This window comes from Schistocerca cancellata, chromosome 2, assembly GCF_023864275.1.
Source record: "Schistocerca cancellata isolate TAMUIC-IGC-003103 chromosome 2, iqSchCanc2.1, whole genome shotgun sequence".
Classification (NCBI taxonomy): Eukaryota; Metazoa; Arthropoda; class Insecta; order Orthoptera; family Acrididae; genus Schistocerca; species Schistocerca cancellata.
Genome location: NC_064627.1, coordinates 330,255,587 through 330,277,020, shown reverse-complemented (window position 1 = coordinate 330,277,020; position 21,434 = coordinate 330,255,587). Strand labels below are relative to the sequence as shown.

General features: G+C 37.8%; 2 protein-coding genes and 1 pseudogene across 5 annotated transcripts in view; 2 read left to right on the top strand and 1 right to left on the bottom strand.

The window, feature by feature from the left end:
- LOC126145446 (protein spaetzle 4) overlaps window positions 1–8,185 on the top strand; it is a 67,847-nt gene extending 59,662 nt beyond the window's left edge. For all 4 annotated transcript variants that reach the window (XM_049915559.1, XM_049915558.1, XM_049915561.1 and 1 more), the window contains exons 4-5: window positions 227–349; window positions 7,105–8,185. In XM_049915559.1, coding sequence (XP_049771516.1) covers window positions 227–349; window positions 7,105–7,369 — 388 coding nt within the window. In that variant the 3' untranslated portion in view covers window positions 7,370–8,185. The remainder of the gene's footprint in view (window positions 1–226; window positions 350–7,104) is intronic.
- LOC126164186 (5S ribosomal RNA) lies at window positions 1,566–1,683 on the top strand (annotated as a pseudogene).
- Window positions 8,186–12,263: 4,078 nt separating the features above from the next.
- The window catches only part of LOC126153762 (uncharacterized protein C18orf63-like), a 183,427-nt gene continuing 174,256 nt past the window's right edge, over window positions 12,264–21,434 (bottom strand). The window contains exon 9 of the mRNA XM_049916092.1: window positions 12,264–12,578. Coding sequence (XP_049772049.1) covers window positions 12,360–12,578 — 219 coding nt within the window. The 3' untranslated portion in view covers window positions 12,264–12,359. The remainder of the gene's footprint in view (window positions 12,579–21,434) is intronic.

The window sequence follows — 21,434 nt, the reverse complement described above, 5'->3', positions numbered from 1 at the left end:
AAAATTCCAAAATGAACTAAGGTAATAAATATTAAGTCACAAACCATCATCCACCTCGTGTAACAATATGATGAGGGAAAGGGGCTGAAATTTTAATATGGGAAAAATTTCCTGTAGGCAGTTTCAGTCTTAAATTCATGACACTTATTTAAAATATGTACTGTTTGAACTCCCTAAGGCAGTTCATTGTGTAATAAGTCATAACATGCTCTCTTTTGCATTACAGGAATGCTTGTCCTGTGAAAGAAGAAGTTGTAGCACCTTTTTGGGCTAACAACACCCGTGGGGAAGTTCTTGCTTTATTGAATTTGTATCCATTTGAGCAATATGTTCACTGGGAAAAATGCACGTGAGTATCTCTGAGAAAATGAAAGGGTTTTTGATTACATTTTATCCATTACTTTTGAATGTTTATCAACTTTCTTCTTTTATAATTACTCTCTCTGTATGTTTCCATAACGACACAATAGTGATTGTTTTTGTCCATAATAATAAGTCAATGAAAAGCTCCTCCAGTTGCTTTTTTAGAATTTCATTAAGTTCACACAAGTTGTTTCGGCATTTATATTATGCATTATCAAGTGTATCTGAAACTGCCAAATGTTAATACATATCATGAGAGACATAGATATTTTTTTAATAGGAGATGAGATACAATGCTTCCATATATACAGTGCAAGTAAAATAGATTGATTATTTTATGCTGTAGAGAAGCAACATCAGATGATAATAACAGTAGAAGTTAAATGGATTAAAAATTAAAAAAAAAATGGTATCCAATGATATCACGAGAAAAATGACATGCTGTAATTATAAAAGTGATACAGTCCAATAACTTCATAACTGTTTACACGGTTTATCATCATCCAACATGGACAAACTGATAATAAATTACATAAAAGAAGTTATATATAAATGGATTGCTGAATTAAGAGGAACGATATGATTTATTGGTTCCAACTCATTTCGTTTTTGTTGCTGTTATCCATTTATTTGAGTATCACAAGATTAATTTCAGCTCAATCTGAACATTTGCTTATGATAAAGCATATAATTATACTTAATGATATCCGACAACCATTTTTTATTCACTGTGCCATGACCTATATGAAACCTTAAAGGATTTAATGAATAATTTCTATGAAACTCTGTGTACTATCCTGGAGTTTGTAGCAATGCTTGTAATCATTCTTAGAACGCCCTGTCCTGGAAATTTTTGCACAACTATTAGAATTTTGCATTTCCCAGAAAAACTAATAAGAGCTAACATGTGCAGAAGCTGAGAAAGGGTTAATCAGTAGTGTGGAAGTATGGGAAAATTGGTGAACATTGATGGTTACATTGGCAGTCAAATTTTTGATGATGATGATGATGATGATGATGATGTATTATTATTATTATTATTATTATTATTATTATTATTATTATTATTTCTGTGCTAACTGAAAGGTCAAATGATTTGCGAAAAGATTTGTCTAAAAGTGATAAATAACACAGATTAGAGAAACATTTTATGCACCTTTAAATGATGCTCAAAATAATGTGCAGCAAATGAGGTCCTATTGGGCAACGGCCTTGCCACAGTGGATACACCAGTTCCCATCAGATCACCGAAGTTAAGCACTGTCGGGCATGGCCGGCACTTGGATGGGTGACCATCCTGGCCGCCACGTGCTGTTGCCATTTTTCGGGGTGCACTCAGCCTCGTGATGCCAATTGAGGAGCTACTCGGCTGAATAGTAGCGGCTCCATTCAAAGAAAGCCATTGTAACGACCGGGAGAGCAGTGTGCTGACCACAAACCCGTGCTATCCGCATCCTCAACTGAGGAAGACACGGCGATCTGATGGTCCCGATGGGCCACTTGTGGCGTGAAGAATGAAATGCGGTCCTATTGAGAATTTAAAGTCCAATGTTTAGCGTAGAATCTTTGAATTGAGAGTGTACTAGAGGATATTTGTCTGTTGGATTATGTAAAATGTGCAGTCTACTATGCTGTATGTGATTTTGACCACCATTCAAAGGTGCATCTAACGTTTCTATAGCTTGTTTTATTTCTTATTTTTAGACAAATCATTTCACAAAATATTTCATCATTTTGATTTCAAATTTTTTTATTGTATTATTGTACTGTACTGAACTGCAGGCAAAGTAAATATGACAAAGGTGTTAAATCCTGCTCTGATGAGCCAAAATATTGTGTCCACTGCCAAAGGGGAGACTGTATGCTGTGTGGTGGCATTGTGGGAAGATGATGTAGGAAGGAAAGTATAAACATGGATCATAGATGAATGGGAAATGATTCTAGTTACAATACAGGCTGCAAAAGGGGAAATCCACTGACGTATGCAATGTAGTGGAGACTGTTATTGGCTGATGCCTGTGAACAATCATTTTGGTAACTGAGAAGCTGGTTGGCTGTTCGGTGCTACTGGTAGTGAGCACTATGGAAAACAGTGAAGAATAGTGAAGCCACAGGTAGGCAATGAGGTGGTGGATGTCTGTGCCTCATCGGAGAATGTAGAGGCTGGAGCCTAGCAGGCAGGATAGGAGGAAATATGATGACAGAGCAATGCTGATGTATCTGATTACACTGTTCAGTGCATGTTGTTGAACATGAGGGTCCATGGCAGATGACCCCTATGTGTTCCTATGTTTACACAAAAATTTTGTCGAAATTGCAATTGGCATGGGACAATAGACTTTGGACTGTGGATCAATGGAACTATGTCATCTGGCCAGATGAATCAAGTTCTTCATGTTGACTGTCATGTCCAAATACGCCGCAACCCAGGAAAACTGCTGTATGAAACATGCATCGTGCCAAGGTTGTAGGCCAGTGAGAAGGGGGGCAATATTATGCTGAGAGTTAACATTCGCCTGGGCTTTCATGGGATGTGGGGAAGTAATTGAAGGCACCATGACAGTTATGGACTGTATAAACACTGTGCAGACCATATTTATCCCCTTTTTCCTGATGTCTTCTCCAAGAGTGATGGCATTTTCTTGTACGATAAGTGTCTGTTACTTGGCTAGAGCCATGCTACACTGGATTGAAGAACATGATAATATGATAATGAACTCGCGCTGGTGTCTTACCTGCCAAATCTGCCTGATCTGAACCTATTGAAACACATCTGGGGTACTACAGGTTGCCAGCATTGCACCCACAAATGACTGTCCTGCAATTTCTGGGAATTGAATGACCTCTGGATTATTGAGGACTTTTTGAATCACTGCTGCATTGCATTCTAAAAAGAGGTGATCATAATGTTTCAGTTAATCAGTATATATGGCTTCAGAGACCTAGTTACTGGATGAGACACACTCCAGAAATAAAGATAAACTGCTGTTCTGGAATTTGTAGGGAAGTTGTCAAAGCATGACCATTTATTTAAAAATTGCTCTCCAGTGAATAAAAGCTTTACTTTAACTCCTTGTCTTATGAAACAATGCAGCTGAAGAATATAGGTAGTCAGCAGAAGTGAGCAAAAAGAATGCTGCATAAAAAGCACCTGTAAATTTTGGATTCCTGTCTCGGTACAGTGACTCCTTACTTTTTACAACTAACAGTAAAATTGGTTTCCAGTGATATATGATATAAGCAATCTGTACTATTATACAGGGTGTTACAAAAAGGTACGGCCAAACTTTCAGGAAACATTCCTCACACACAAAGAAAATTGTTATGTGGACATGTGTCCGGAAACGCTTACTTTCCATGTTAGAGCTCATTTTATTACTTCTCTTCCAATCACATTAATCATGGAATGGAAACACACAGCAACAGGACGTACCAACTTGACTTCAAACACTTTGTTACGGGAAATGTTCAAAATGTCCTCCGTTAGTGAGGATACATACATCCACCCTCCGTATCATAGAATCCCTGATGTGCTGATGCAGCCCTGGAGAATGGCGTATTGTATCACAGCCGTCCACAATATGAGCACGAAGATTCTCTACATTTGGTACCGGGTTTGTGTAGACAAGAGATTTCAAATGCCCCCATAAATGAAAGTCAAGAGGGTTGAGTTCAGGAGATCGTGGAGGCCATGAAATTGGTTGCCTTTACCAATCCATTGGTCACCGAATTTGTTGTTGAGAAGCGTACGAACACTTCGACTGAAATGTGCAGGAGCTCCATTGTGCATGAACCACATGTTGTGCCGTACTTGTAAAGGCACATGTTCTAGCAACACAGGTAGAGTATCCCGTATGAAATCATGATAACGTGCTCCACTGAGTGTAGGTGGACGAAACTAAAATGAGGTCTAACATGGAAATTAAGCGTTTCCGGACACATGTCCACATAACATCTTTTCTTTATTTGTGTGTGAGGAATGTTTCCTGAAAGTTTGGCCATACCTTTTTGCAACACTCTGTATAGAGACAAGTAATTGTTTAACGTTTCACCAAAAAGTTTGTGACTGATTTACTTCAGATTTTGACACACATTCTAATAGAATTTTGGATGGAAATGGGCTGTGTATACATTGCCACATTCCATCTTGGATTTTCCATTGTTTGATCCTGTATATTGTTCTAATATATATGGTATGTAAAAGACAATTCAGTGTTCAATGTTGTTACCAAAAACTAGTTTTTATCAGTCTCCTTCAAATTTTTTCATGATACTCTAATGTTCGGATAGTTGTAGAATACATCTATGTATGGTATAATAAGTATGTACAAAAAGTGCAACATTGCAAGACAAAAATCTTAAAAAGTTCTTGAATTATTTACTTCAAATCTTTACACAACACTCCAGTACCATTGGGAAGGACAAGGGCTATGTATTTTAAGCAACAACACCCAGGTTTTCTCTTAGTCAGCTACAAGGAAGAAAATGTTGTGGTTTCAGTTTTTCCTCACAGTCAGTTTTAGCTGCAATATGGGGGCATGTAAACTTACACAAATTGCTTCTCCCATATTATACTCTTCATATAAATATTCAAACAAAAATTGTACACAAAACAAAATGTTGATTTGTTTTCTTCCTTGCCATCAGTTTTATAATAAATGGGGCAGGACAGGACTTATTGGCTTATGACTAGAATACATCTATGGAATTTGAATCATCTGACACTTGGTAATTCTACCCATTCAAAGAGTAGAACTATGTGAAATAGTCATTGGAGCTACTATCCTCACAGATACAGCAGCTGGAGAGATCTCTCTCATGCACTTGATCCCAGCTGACTGATCCATTCATTTTAAGAGACTTCAAATTCCAATAAAGGTTTTGTTTGTAATTACAATAAACAACGCTCAGTGTCAGAGAGTAAGGAATAAGGGGAGAGAGAGTTGGGAAGGAAAAGTAGCTGGACAAAGAGAGGGGCGAACAATGAGTTTATGTATATGCAATTCCCATACATATTTAGCAACTGTGAAGCATTGCTGGGTTCGCTAGTCGTTATATAAGACATAAACACAAGTATCCTAGATGCTTGACTCCTGTACAGTTCAAAGCAAAAGGGGAAAGAGGGGGCCGAGAATTTAAGTTTTTCTGTATTCTGTTGCAAACAAGTTCACTAGACAAGGCAAGAAACTCTCAGTTCCTTCAAATTCAAAAGAAAATTAAAATATTACTTTTGACTTCTTACAAATTATCTGATTATCTAAAGTCAAAGACTGATGGTTCCTGTTACGTACAAGTAATAATAATCATTGGAAACATGCTTATAAAAATAATGAAATGTATTGACATCTTTTCTTTGACAAATGCCCAATTTTATGTAAATATTAAACAACTTGGGGTAGTGTATTGCAACACCTGTTGTGTTACAGATGTAAGTAACTGTTTTCTTTAAAACAATATTAATGTATTCATGTACACTGATGAGCCAAAACATTATGACCACCTGCTTAATAGCTTGTTCTTTGGAACAAAATACTTCACTGATTCTACAAATCAGAGATCTGATAGTTTGTTGTTAGGTTTGTGGCATTAGATGTCTATGCACAGGTCATGAAATTCATGTAAATAATGTGGTCATGGTGCCTGATACTGACCCAGATTGGTCCCATAGTATCTACATTAAGAAGCTGTGGTTCACCCAAAGAGCAGACACATTTCCATTGATCAACGATCAAATCCTGATGGTCCCATGCACACTGAAATCATAATTGACAATGTCATTGGGTCAAGATGTGAACACACAAGGGTGGTTGCTGTGGAGCTCCATGTTCAACAATGTATGATGAATGGTGTGCTGTGAAACACTATTGCGTGCACCAGCACTGTGCTCTTTCAGCAGAGATGCAACAGATCACCATTTGTCCTATTTTACAGAGCAGAAAAGCAACTGGACCCCACATTCTACGAAGAGTCATGGACATCAAACCATTTAGCACCTGGTGGTAGTTTCACTGTCCTTCTACTCCTTGCTGTAGATGCTCATGACAGTACCATGTGAACATTCGACCAGCTTCACTGTTTTCGAGATACATGTTGACAAGCTCTGCATAATGATAAGCTACCCTTTGTCAATTTATGTCAAGGTGCTTACCCACTTGCAGCCCATATCTATGCTAGGGTGATCCCCTGCCCATGTCTGCTCCGCTTACATACTTTCGCTACCACATCATGTGCAAGCAGTGCTACCCGGCAGCATCCAACATCATGATGGGAAATGGTCATGATGTTTTGGCGTATCAGTGTAAGTATTTGAGAGAGAAAAAGGAGGTACAAAGGTGGAAACAGAAGATTTATTCAAAGTAACCGCTTTCACAATGAATAGGACACTTCCTTCTTTCAGCACTGTTTTAAATTCCAGTACACAAAGACAAAATGATAAAAATAATGCATAATTCCAAGATCACTTTGAGTATCACAGTGTTTTATTATACATTGTTCCAGTGAGGATTGTTGCTATTGTCTTCCAGTGTTTTGTGGACCAGTTCATCTAGAGCGTTATAAGGGGGGACTCTTAATTTAATGTATACTTCAAATCACTCAATACTGGCAGAACCTTTCCATTTGTCACTTGATATTTACCCTCTGACACAAAGCCATGTAATGATGTACTATAAACTAAAAATAATAGTTTTGTGTAATTCATATTATCTTTATAAAAGCTTCTTTTTTAAATTTTGCTGTCAGGTATGAGCTGAAACAAATGTACTGTCGTGAAGGGTGTCGCTGTGAACAACAGTATCGTCTTCACAGACTGTTGGCATATGACCCCAACAATGAGTGTCGTGGAATATTCTCCGATTGGTTTAAATTTCCGTCATGTTGTGTTTGTCGCTGCTATGACCTGCCACCTGAATTCCAAATGACATCTCGAAGTCCAAGAACCCAGCCATCAGTCTCGAACAGCTTAGGACAGCCACCAACTCATTGGTATAAGAAAGAAAGTGACTAATTTTCATGTACCTTTACTATATATGCAAAGACTTCTGCAGGGAACAACTAGTATTTAATTGTATTGAAGTTAATTTTCAAACAATTTAATATTAACACCCCAATACTGCTGCATACCAAGCGAGATGAGAGATAATTCTATTACACTGGATTATCGAAGAAAGAAAAAAAAAAAAGGTTCCAATTCAGAATGCTTAACAAAAACTATTGAAGGATAGCAGAAATACCAAGCTGCACACAGTAATTTAGCCATGTTCCCAAAATAGTGAAGACACATTCTGTTGACATTTTAGCACATGGAAATATATTTTGATATCTTCTGCACTGTGCTCATAAGCTCTGACATACAGGATAGGTACTTACTGTTCCCCGTTTATACAGAATGAGATTAAACCAATCCTTCCTTTTAAGAGAAAAGCTTTTCAGATGTTAACTGTAAGATATGTTAAACAAATTGCATGTTTTTTGTTGGTAAAACATTTACAATTTATCATTTGCAAGGAAGGAAGGTAGGAACAAACAGTGGCTTTTACAATGTTTCGTATGTCACTCTAGTTATTTTTTGTGGATGTAAATATCTGGCTAATTACCCAACATAATGTGTGTTAGTACATTTAAAAGACTGAAACATTTGTGCAATTTTATCGTCATATAAGTAATGTGTGTTAACTATGTAACTAACACCAGAATAGTTATGAAATCAAAATTATTTTGACTTATAAATTTGAGAATAATTTGTATATATAGTTTTTCCAAAATGTGCCTGTGAATTGTTGAACTGAAATTTTCTTGTTTCTGAGGAATATTGAAAATTACTGTAAAGATGTACATTTCCAATGTATTCATAGATTTTTAAAAGTTATGTTTTTATTGTACATAAGATGTATTTATTTGTACACTTGACATAAAATCTGTGCATAAGTGTCTGTCTGTTTCTTTCCTGCCCTTCTTCTAAATTTAGAAATTATTAGATATTGAAACTGTCTAAACTGTTCCTGTTAAATTCATGTGGGAAATGAAACTTGATCTCAATGTCTGTGTCAGTTACTAAATACTGTACAGTACCAGGTGTAGAAGTTTGAAACCGGAATTGGGGTGCAATGATTACACATCTGTTGTTTGAAACTGATAAACAATATTTTATTCAAAATAATCTCCATTGCTATTTATACATTTCTCCCATCTCTCTGGCAGGCTAGAAGGGCATGCAAAAAAAAAAAGAGGTTACACAGTATCAGACTAGATTTTGCAACAGGATCCAAGACCACCTCCTACATAGAACTCAACATGTTGCTTGTAAGGGACATTTACACTGGAATACATGTATCACAACTTGTATGAGCACCATGTCAATCTGACGTCGCGATTCGTCCTCTAATACAAAAGTTCACCCAACATGTATGCAGAACTGCCCACTTATAAGAGTTGTATTTACATGATGTCTATAGATTTTTCATGAAATACTTGACATGTCACAGAAGTTGCACATGTGCAGTACCATCCTTGGCATCGTGCCGCCATATTTGTTTAAAAATGCCTATTTGATCTTGTGATCTGTGGAGTTCATTGTTGTATTCATGGTGTTTTGTGGATTTTCCTTTCTTCACCCAAAAAGGCAAGTGCACCAGCACATAAAAATATAAAGTCTTGGGAGCCATCACAGATTCTGAAAGCCTTGCACCAACAGATGCATTGATACTTGCAAGCAGTGTCCTCTTACAAGTTGCGATGCACATACTGGAGATGTGTATACACGTCAGGCATACTTGCACCGACACAAGTCCCAGATGTGAATGTATCTTTAACAAAACAAAATCAACAGATGTAAAGGTAATTTCCAGACTACCCCAACGAAGTGTTATAGGACAGTTGCTGTTTACAGTGTATATAAAGGATCTAGTAGAAAGCTTCGAAAGCTCATTAAGACTGGTTGCAGATGATGTGGTTGTCTATAAGAAAGCAGCAACACCAAAAGACAGTATTGATTTGCTGGATGATCTACAGAGAATTGATGGATAGTGCATGCTCTGAAAGTTGATCCTGAATGTGAATAAATGTAGAATAGTGTGTATCATAGGAAAATAAACTTGCTACTGTGCGAGTACACTATTGATGACAAATTGCTCGAAACAATATCTACCACAAGATCTCAAAGAGTAACTACCCACAAAGACCTTAAGTGGAATGGCCATGTAAAACAAATAGTAAGAAATACAGATGCCAGACAGATTCATGGGAAGAACCTTAAGAGAAATGTAAATTGTCCATGTAGGAATAGGCTTATAAGGCACTTGTTCTACCAGTTCTTGAACATCGTTCACCAATCTGGAAACCTCGCAGTGTAGAACTGATAGAAGAGAGGGAGAAGAACCAGGTAAGAGTGGCACGTACTGTCGGGATTGTTTTCACAGTTCTGGATGACTACGGTTTGTTTTCATGCAGTACTGACAACTGGAAGCTAGTAACAGCTGATGTACTACCAGTGAACTCAATGGAATATATGCTGTACTTGTATTCATGTACAACAAAGGTACTTGCAGAAGCTGTCTTGTAACTTTCTGACATCATACCACAAATATAAACCATGTCTTTTCTGGCCAAGGCAAACAATTCCTTGCTCCAGGAAATTGACCTCAGACAGGAAATTATATAAATTTAGAATGGCTGCCGCAGCTCACTAGGAACATAAAACATACAGATAATATGGTAAACAGAATATATTAAACCAAAAATTAAGGAATGCATTATACAGTTTTCCAGAACTCCGAAGCATTGGACAAAGATACCAGTAGAATACTAATTTCTATTTTTATCTTTTTCCGAGAACTTAGTCTAAAATCAGTCTTAGTCCAGAAACATATGACAGGACTCATGATATGTGCACAGAATGAAAATGACATTGTGTGTGAGAAAAATAGCTGTATTTCATATAATCTGGTATTCAGGGAGGGACTGATTATGAAACTGAAGGATGAACAGTAGATGTAAGATACTAATGAAATTGAAATCAAAGAGGTTATGGGCAAATGTCACACAGATCTTTATATAGAGGGGCAGGCAGACATCACAACTGTCAATGAAATTTTGTCGCAAATACTAAGAACCTATTTGGTGTAAATTATAAATTTTGGACCTGATTTGTAAACAACAGAATGGAACCACTTCTAAAAAATGTAATAGGATCATATCAGTCAATTGCAATATAAGGTATTTCAATTTTATATGAATGCAAGGATATTGTCAGCTTAGCCTGGATATGTAAATGCAGTCTTTTTGTGGTTCTCTGGTGTTTTAATTCCCAACAGTCTTCCACCTGGCCCAAAACATCAACTTCTGGGGAACCAGTAAGTGGCAGCATTGCCTCCAACAAGAAAGTCCATGGTAAGCTGCCTGAAGGGATTTTGGAGACGTGAATAGTGCTAAACCTTGGCAAAACTAAGCCCACAGTGGACTCAGCCTAGGCCTGAGTACTTCTACATGTCTCAGCTTGGGATCAACAAAATGAGCTAACACACTGATCATTTGCAAGCATGAACCTCAAGTATGTAAACAACATTGTCAGCTGAAGGGTTTGATGGGGCAAAGTAACAACCCTTAGTTTAGTAAGGATTAGTCTGATCCTGTACCCCCCCCCCCCCCCCCCAAATGCATCACATGCTGATAACAAGTAGTTCTTTATCTACTACTAGAAAGAAGTACCTACTACACAAATTGCTTTGTCTTATTGTATTTATGGTGTTGTCTTTGAAATTAATCAAACATATAACATGCAATAACTCAGTAAAGATTTTCTTATGTGTTGGCACTGTCTTCTACCGACCTCTTCATTTAGCAGTCAGTTGATCTTTGGATGACCTGTAATACATTTAGTCTGGGGAGTTGCAGAGATTAATGCACCAAGGCATTTGCAATAAAGTATGAACTAATGATGCTGTAGACCATTGGTCTGTAGCTTTGTGTCACACTTAGCAAAAGATGCATGTCTCATGTAGTACTGATAATAACTGAATTATGTTAGAATGGAAAGGTGGTAACTTGCTTAAGTTTTATGCAAAAGTCAAGGTATTTAATGAGGTATAGTAGACTGATAAGATCTAACTATGGTGCTGCAGGGAAACATGTGGACAGAATATTAATAAAACTGCAATGGAGTTGTAAAAAGAGAAATAACGGGGATGTATAAAAAAGGCAGACCAAGCAGACAGTATAAAATGTATTATGTAAGGCAAAAATGGAACAAAAGGTGAATTATTTGGTAAATGGGTTTCTGTGTTCCTGCTCCTACTACAACTTATTACTACAATGGAGGCATTACATTTATCTCTTCAGGCATAGAATGATTCATGTGTCATAAAATTCAGCAGGACTTGAAAGCTTGACAATTTATGTTACCCATGAAGCAACAAAAGAGCAATGAAAAGTCAAAGGACATATCAAGAGTAGTGTAATATTTACAATTTCATTGATAAATGCAGTTTATTCTCTGTTAGAAAGATTACATATTTACTGTTTACAATTAAGAACTGAACTTTTCATTGACAGCTTGATCTAACCATGATACTCAAAACATCTTTGTACATGAGAAAAAATATGGCTCTACAGAAATGAGCTTTTTTTTTGGGGAAAAAATTGTTATAGCACGAAATTGACATGAAAAACTGTAGTTAGCTGACAGAATATTTTAAAAAGGCTTATTGCATTTTCACACTGATCTCACACAGGAAATTATGCAAAGATATTTGTTATGCAATGCATATCACTTTATCATGTATACGATCAAATGTTATACTGAAGTTGTGGTAAAGACTTTCATTATTTTTCACATTAAAAACTTTTTGTCTGACATTGTATTTCCACACACTTTTAGGACTGTCTGTATTTTAAAACTGTGCACTATAAAATGAGAAACAGTAGTAAAATCCCATTTGAACAAATAAAACTTCGTAAAATATCACTGAAGGACTTCATCAGAATTGTTACTGTGCAAAGCATTAATGACTATCATTTTTCTGACTGTTAAGATAATTCATCACTTTTTCTACTAGGTCCCCTTTCTTGTCTTTTACTTTGCAGGGTACATTTTTCTGTCGAAGCCAGCTGACTAATGTCACAGTGTTGACTTTCACTAAGTCATTGTTGCGTGCCAATATCTCAACATCCACATCATTCTGCACTTGGGGGCGTGGACGAGGCTTCTTACTTGTTGGAACCTGTTTGGGCATAGGATAATTCATACGTCAGAAAACTGAGCAGTACTTGAAAGTTTAATTGCTGGAAAAGGTTAGGTCACACATAAAGTAACAACAGAGGAATGGAAATTCAAAAAGTTTAAATTAAATGCAATAAAACAGTAAAAGGGGAATAGAGGGAGTATTTTACAATGACCAATGAAATATGTGCACATCAAAAACTTCTTGAATATGGTCTAAAGCTGTCCTGGGGAACCTAAATGGTTTTCAGTTTCCAGTCAGGTGAAGCTGCAACATTACACAATATTTCAGTAACGTACTATGCTGCCATGAACAAATGAATTCACATAATGAAGGATACAGCATGTGTGAAGGGCAAGGATGTCTTTATGTACACTTGGTGGCATCAAGTCACACCAAATACAGGATAAGGATATGATAGCCAAATTTTCAGTACTATGCTTTGCAATAGTTACTACTTCCACTAGCTTTATGACACGCAGCCGCCTGCTTTGAGTAGACCTAATGTGAATATCTACACACTGTTCGATTTGAATCTGCCATTTTGATTTATTAATTTGTCTGTAATGCCATGTTCCAGAGTTCGTATGTTACTGCCTGGATAAGCAGATTTTTGCTAAACTATAAAAGCTATGTATGATACTGATGTTTCTGGTACTAGAGTTTGATTATGCAAGTTGCTTGATTGATGTATATGACAACACATTTTCAAGGACTGTGGTAAATGTCTGATCTATAAGGGCAGATCATCTTCAAATAGGTGAAACAAGACATAGGTCTTGGTTGGAGGTTGGAACACACATTGCCTTGTATGCCAAAATATTGTCAGCATAGTAAAAATAAGCACTTGGTTTTGGCTTCTCATTTTTACTCACATTCATCCCACATGCAACCAATTTTCTATGGAAAGCAGATTTTACATGAAAATCTACAGAAAACTGTCATACGACAGCAACACTTGTTATCTATTCTTTCCCTGTGGGGAAGAGCATGAGCCCTGTAAACAAATATTTTCAGTAAGACATTATATAATGCTGTCACACACAGTGTCAATTGGCACATGCAAATAAAGATAAGGGTGTGTCAGTTTATAGGACACACACTGTAACCAGGGGACTCATCTGCTTTCATCAAGGGTTCAGGAATGCCAGTACTGTGTGTGGTTAATATAATTTCATAGGGCTGGATGTCCAGATACCACTCATGTAGTTAAACCACTGTTAACACAACACAAGAAAATGGTTAACCTGATCAACTGTTAGGTGAATGCAGCATTAGTAAAAACATGCCATGAGTACGCCACTCCAAAAGTGATCTTGTACATAACAAGATGTGTGATGAATACTCACTGATCCATTTAAAGTTCTTACCATAATTCAGCCATGAAGTCAGTGGCAGTTTGTTTGTGGGAGTAGGCAGTGTGTTGTAAGCTCAGGACATAGATTTATGTTGACACTGTCTTGAATGAGGCAAGAGCTAAACGGATTGAAACATTAATCTGCATTAAGACACTGACCTTTCTAAATTTGTCATTGACCCAAAATTTCTCCAACATTTTACATCTGTCCCACTTCAAATCTGTACAGCCTCTACAGTTGGAAAATATTTTCAAGGATGCAAAATTATTTTGTTTAATTGCAAACATCTTGTTGTGCTGTGTGATGGAAACACAACATCACAATACCACATGACAGCAAAATAAATGTCTCATAGAACAATCTATCAGCTTTACTGATTGGCATACTAACAAAACTCAAGGGAAAAAACTCCTAAATTATTCTGTGAATAACATATTCACAATATAGAAATAAATATAAAGCAGTATAAACAATGGTTTAAGAAACTTAACATCTCTCTAAAAATCTTTGTACATAATATTCAACTGCTCTGCTTGCTTTTAAAGTTGTATTTTACTTAGCAATACTGTATTTAATTTGGGTTAAGTTTAGCTGCATATGATTCTCTAGTACGTTACTGAAATTATTCTTGTATGAAAACTAAAATAATTTGAAACTGTTCTTGACTGTTCCAACTACTGACTAGCAACAAAACGTGCCCTCCTGACACAAAGGACAAGTTTTAGGTCTAAATGACACAAGCCATGACTCGGAGAACCAAATTGAGATTTCTATGTGGGGCATATCACAATTAATAGTGGCCGCTTGATGCACCAACCTGAGAAGTGTGCCAGGGGTGCCCACATGTAAGACTTATGTACAGTGCACATAAAAATTAATAGCAAGAACTAACATTGATAAAGTGTACAATGGAAAAGGGGCTGGAGGTGGGGGGATGGGAAGGGAGGCGGTGCCATATGATAAGTTGCTTGTTTGGAGAAATGTTTTTGAACCAGCCATGCTGACATGTATCTTCACTTCTATCATCTTAGCCAACCACATGGTGACCCACAATTATACTTCCCTTGAAGCTAAAACTAGAAACAAGGTCATGGCTCTGCCATGGGTATGTGGAAGATTGCAATTGCCAATGCTAATATGTTTTGTGGGTCAACTTCAGGATTTCCCCCAAAGTTTTATTCAGTCATTCATGCAATATCTAATCAGGGTATTATGCCACTCCTGTTCTCAATCCTTCCCCCATTAATCATTCCCTGGCAGATGTCCCACATCAGATGCAAGATCTGATGTATCAACCATAAATCACATGCTATTTGAGTTTTGAACAGACTTTTGATATTCAACCAGAAGAAGAGCCATGTCTTCTACCAGTTGTGCTGCTACTGAGCAGCTTTCTATCAAACTATGATGTCTGAACAATTGTCTCCCAACACAAAAAGCCATTATTTAAATGTGACTAACAGCAAAAATCAACCAACTGCTACACCTGCTGTCCTCAACACATACTACAGACCTCTACAGTAACTATATTATTTTTATGCTCTCTGAATTGGACTGGTGGGAACTGTCCCTCCAGTACAGTTTCTGTTCCCTTAAGCCCCCTGACCTAATCCTCTGCTGCTAGTCATTATCCTGCACTTTCTACTTTCTTATTCTGTGCATTCTGCCTTGTTCTTGTCCTTTCTTCTCTTGTCATTTTCTACTCTCATCCTCTCGATCCTGCATCAGGATACTCCATCTTCCTCTTGTTTCTCTTGCATCCACTCTGCCTCAAAGGTTTTGTGATTATTACCAGTACTAATCCACATTTTCTCAGTAACACTGTGAGCCATCGGTCAATCTCTTTTTCTCCTGTGGTTGTAAGTGGGTGTATAAACAAAAACAGAAGATGAGAGGGGATTTGTATGATCTTTGTGTGCCTAATATTTATATGCAAGTGAGTGATTATCTATTCTCTAGCTGAGGTAAATTTAAAGACCTGTGGCTTCATCAGAAAATATGACTGTGATAACCACTCCTGCAAAACCTAACTTCAGCAGTCCTTCAGTGCAGTAATGTATTGTGTGTTAAGTAAGCCATACAAACAGTTTTTGTTTTGGTATGTTTGCAGTAATCTTTTTGATTACTGTATAAATGAAAAATTGTAAACAGTAGAAAAAGAAAAACTCTGAAAGTCATAAAAATGTATTGAAAAGTACAGAAGAGATTGACATGAGGGAACAAAAGCTGTCCAATTGCACTGATAATTATTGCTAAGTGCATATCATACGAGGGCAGTTCAATAAGTAATGCAACACATTTTTTTTCTCGGCAAATTTTGGTTGAAAAAACCGGAAATTTCTTGTGGAATATTTTCAAACATTCTCTCGTCTCGTATAGTTTCATTGACTTCCGACAGGCGGCAGCGCTGTACGGGGCTGTTAAAATGGCGTCTGTAACGGATGTGCGTTGCAAACAACGGGCAGTGATCGAGTTTCTTTTGGCGGAAAACCAGGGCATCTCAAGATATTCATAGGCGCTTGCAGAATGTCTACGGTGATCTGGCAGTGGACAAAAGCACGGTGAGTCGTTGGGCAAAGCGTGTGTCATCATCGCCGCAAGGTCAAGCAAGACTGTCTGATCTCCCGCGTGCGGGCCGGCCGTGCACAGCTGTGACTCCTGCAATGACGGAGCGTGCGAACACACTCGTTCGAGATGATCGACGGATCACCATCAAACAACTCAGTGCTCAACTTGACATCTCTGTTGGTAGTGCTGTCACAATTGTTCACCAGTTGGGATATTCAAAGGTTTGTTCCCGCTGGGTCCCTCGTTGTCTAACCGAACACCATAAAGAGCAAAGGAGAACCATCTGTGCGGAATTGCTTGCTCGTCATGTGGCTGAGGGTGACAATTTCTTGTCAAAGATTGTTACAGGCGATGAAACATGGGTTCATCACTTCGAACCTGAAACAAAACAGCAATCAATGGAGTGGCGCCACACCCACTCCCCTACCAAGAAAAAGTTTAAAGCCATACCCTCAGCCGGTAAAGTCATGGTTACAGTCTTCTGGGACGCTGAAGGGGTTATTCTGTTCGATGTCCTTCCCTATGGTCAAACGATCAACTCTGAAGTGTATTGTGCTACTCTTCAGAAATTGAAGAAACAACTTCAGCGTGTTCGTAGGCACAAAAATCTGAACGAACTTCTCCTTCTTCGTGACAACGCAAGACCTCACACAAGTCTTTGCACCCGAGAGGAGCTCACAAAACTTCAGTGGACTGTTCTTCCTCATGCACCCTACAGCCCCGATCTCGCACCATTGGATTTCCATATGTTTGGCCCAATGAAGGACGCAATCCGTGGGAGGCACTACCGGATGATGAAGAAGTTATTGATGCAGTACGACGTTGGCTCCGATATCGACCAGTGGAATGGTACCGTGCAGGCATACAGGCCCTCATTTCAAGGTGGCGTAAGGCCGTAGCATTGAATGGAGATTACGTTGAAAAATAGTGTTGTGTAGCTAAAAGATTGGGGAATAACCTGGTGTATTTCAATGCTGAATAAAACAACCCCTGTTTCAGAAAAAAAATGTGTTGCATTACTTATTGAACTGCCCTCGTATATTTAACTTCAAAAATCATAAGAAATGTGTCTAAGATCTGTCTATAGAAACACTTTAAACAAATGAAGTGAAAAACATGTAACGTCAGCAAATGCAGATGAAGACCAGTGTCATTCACAATCAAAATCACTGTACATTAATTTTTCATTCAGGCAGGGAATATTTCTCCATTTCTCACATTTCAAAAGTGACTGGTGGAGCAGTGTAACTAAATTCTTAAATGACTCTAAGCTACTGAACATCAATCAAATTAAATGAAACAAACGCATAGAAGTGATAAAAATAAATAACACTGAAGAATAATTAGATATTTAGAAAGTAAGCAACCTATCATATGAGGGAAGTTAGATTTTTCTACAACTTCTGTTGCTGTCAATGATGAGTTTCTTTTATACAGCCAGGGAGCACTAAATGGACTCAGGTTGTGGACCTTATTTCAGCTCATTACAATCATGAAATGAGAATGCTGTCCAATGCAAAGGAAGTTTGAACAAGAGTGCCACTCTCATTTTACATAAATGATATTCAGAACAAATATAAGGTAGTCAAATGCACCCTGTTTGCAAATGACACAAGTGTAATAGTAAGTAAAATGAAGGAATTTTGATAGTATTGAATAAATTCTCAGGCACATGTTCACGTTCCAAGGCAAAGAAGTTGACGCTTCATGAAACTAAAAAATACATACAATATCAGAAAAAAAATCAAAATGAAGATATAAGCCTCATATTGGGCAGCAGAGACTTAGAAAGTGTACAGATTACAAGACTGTTGCAAGTGCTTGTTCACCAAGACTTAATACTGAAAAGAATACATAATAAAACATTCACAGATACTGAATCCCATTGGTTTACTCAGAGAATACATAACAACATAGATATTCTTTTGCTGCTGCATGCTGCAGTGTTCTATATCAGTGGTGGATTCTATGTGGCTGGGACCAACAGTCACTCTGCAGAACAATAGAATTATTACACAGTTGATAACTGCCATAGATTTCTAAGATATTTTGGAATTGGAGCAGGATAACAGTTCCTCTGTCTGGATCAACATTGCCTTTCAAAGAAATATGCATCTGTAGTTAAGTAGTCAGGGTTTGAAACTATAATGTAATTGCATAGATAAAAAAAATCTGCTCATTGAACAGTGGCAGGTGAACACACATATAAAGATACAGAAATTTTCAAGCTTTCAGAGTCAATGGCTTCTTTTTCTGGCAGGAGGGTTGAAGGGGAAGGAAGAGGGTGAAGGAAAAGAACTGGTGAGGAGTAAGAAATGGTAAGAGTTTGGAAAAGTCACCCATAAGCCTGAGTCAGGGGAGACTTACTGGGCAGGATGAGAAGGAAAGTGTGTCTGACTGCTGTGTAGAGGACCTTGGTTCAAATTCTAGTACCACCAGGGATTTTTTTTCTTTGTGGGAATGAAGTACTCAGCCTCGTGATGCCAATTGTGGAGCTTCTTGAGTGAGAAATAGTGGTTTCAAGGCCTGGGTAATTGACAATGGCTGGGCTAGCAATGTGCTGACCATATGTCCCTTCATACTGTATCCAAATGAAGCCATTGGCAGGGAATGACATGATGGCCAGTTCAAAGTTATTTTAAGCGGAGTATAGTACTTCCAGTTTTAAGAATTTGGAGTCCAGATCAGATAGCTGACATAAAACATGTTCAGATGCATGTCGCTAGGACCATTAAAAGTTGGACAACCCCGACAAAAGTGAAACAGTAACACTCATGGAAATGAAGGGAATGTTTAGAAAAATGGCAAGATTTTTCTTGTGGTGCCTTGTTGGGTAAATTTAGAGCTCCAAGCTCCAGTATTTAAGGAACTGTGTGTGACAAATCTACTACCTTGATGGTCTCTCTCATACAGCTTTTTTCCCTTCACTCAATATATACATGAAATAGTACACAATCACTAATACTGACAAAGTGCTCTCTTTAAGCACTATACACTTAAGTGAGAAAAGTCATGGGATACCTCCAAAATTTCATGTCGGACCTCCTTTTGCTGACATAGTGCCACTATGGGATATGACATGGACTCCACAAGTTGTTGGAAGTTCCCTGCAAAAATATTGAGTCATGCCACCTCAATATCTGTCCATGATTGTGAAAGTGTTGCCAGTGCAGGATGTTGTCCACAAATGGACCTCTCAATCATGTCCCATAAATGTTCGATGCGACTCATGTGATGTGATGTGGGTGACCAATTCATTTGCCTGAATTGTCCACAATGTTCTCCATACCAATCGTGAACAGTAATGGCCCAGTGACATGGCACATTGTGATCCATAAAAGTGTCATCATTGTTTGGAAACATGAAGTCCATAAATGGCTGCAAATGGTCTCCAAGTAGCAAATGTAACCATTTCCAGTGAATGATCAGTTCAGTTATACTAGAGGATTGAGACAATTTCATGTAAACACAGCCCACACAATTATGGAGCTTGCGCAGTGTCTTGTTGACAACTTGCGTCCATGGCTTCATCGCATCTGTGCCACACTCAAACCCTACCGTCAGCTCTTACCAATTGAAATCAGGACTCATCTGATGAGGTCATGGATTTTCAGTTGTCTATGGTGTAAATGATATGGTCACGAGCTCAGGAGAGGCACTGCAGGTGATGATGTGCTGTTAGGAAAGGCACTCGCGTCGGTTGTCTGCCGCCATAGCCCATTAACCTCAAATTTCGCTGCACTATCCTAATGGATATGTTTGTCATGCATCCAAATTGAATTTCTGCAGTTATTTCATGCAGTGTTGCTTGTCTGGCAGCACTGACAACTCTACACAAATGCCACTCCTCTCGGGAGTTAAGCAGAGGCCATCAGCCACCATGTTGTACATGCTGAGAGGTAATGTCTGAAGTCTGGTATTCTTGTCACACTGTTGACACTGTGGGTCTTGGAATACTGAATTCCCTAACAATTTCCAAAATGGAGTGTCCCATATGTATAGATCCAACTACAATTCTGTGTTCAAAGTCTGTTAATTTCCGCCATGTGGCCATAATCATGTTGGAAGCTTTTTCACATGAATCACCTGAGTATAAAAGACAGCTCTGCTAATGCACTGCCCTTTGATAGCTTGTGTACACAATACTGTCAACATCTGTATATGTGCACATCACTAACCCATGACTTTTGTCACCTCAGTGTATAGTGGCTTGCAAGGTGTATACATAAATTTCGAAAAATAATAAAGGTCAAGTACGTACTGTGTTCCTCACATTTTGGTCTTTAAAATTTAATTTATGGCTATTGTTCTACAAGTAAGTGATACACTTTCAGCTAGACATGTAACTGGACAGAAAATTTCATGTCTGGCAGCAGTCACCCTCAGGGTGAACAGAAGTGCTATTCGTAACGCATTTAAAATGATGTCAGTAACTTATTTAAGTTTCTTCGAATATGAAAGTAACATTTATGGAGAAATAATCTCTAATGAAAATACTAGAGAAATTGAGAAATACGTACAGATTAGTGTACTGCTTGGAATAGTAACCAACAGCAAAATCTAAACATACGCAAATGGGGTGTAAAGGGCAAAGAAGAAAAAAAAGTATTATTTCATTCTTCAAAGTTATATCTGACTGAATGGATGAATGATTTGCAGTCAGAAGAGCAAACACTAGAGGCATGTAATATGAGGATTATGTGAAGGTACCCAGTGTACAGTCAACCTAGCATCTCTTCCAAGTTAAAAGCTTTGTGAAAGACACTTTTACTTCCTCCAGAAGACATCTCTGTTTTGGCTGTAAATTTTTCAGTAAGCAAACTCCCAATGACTCTAATGGATTCACACTTCACAAAAATCCCATAACATTGTCATGACCAGATTTATTCTACTAGATTACTTTTTAAAAAAAAGCCTCATTTAATTACTA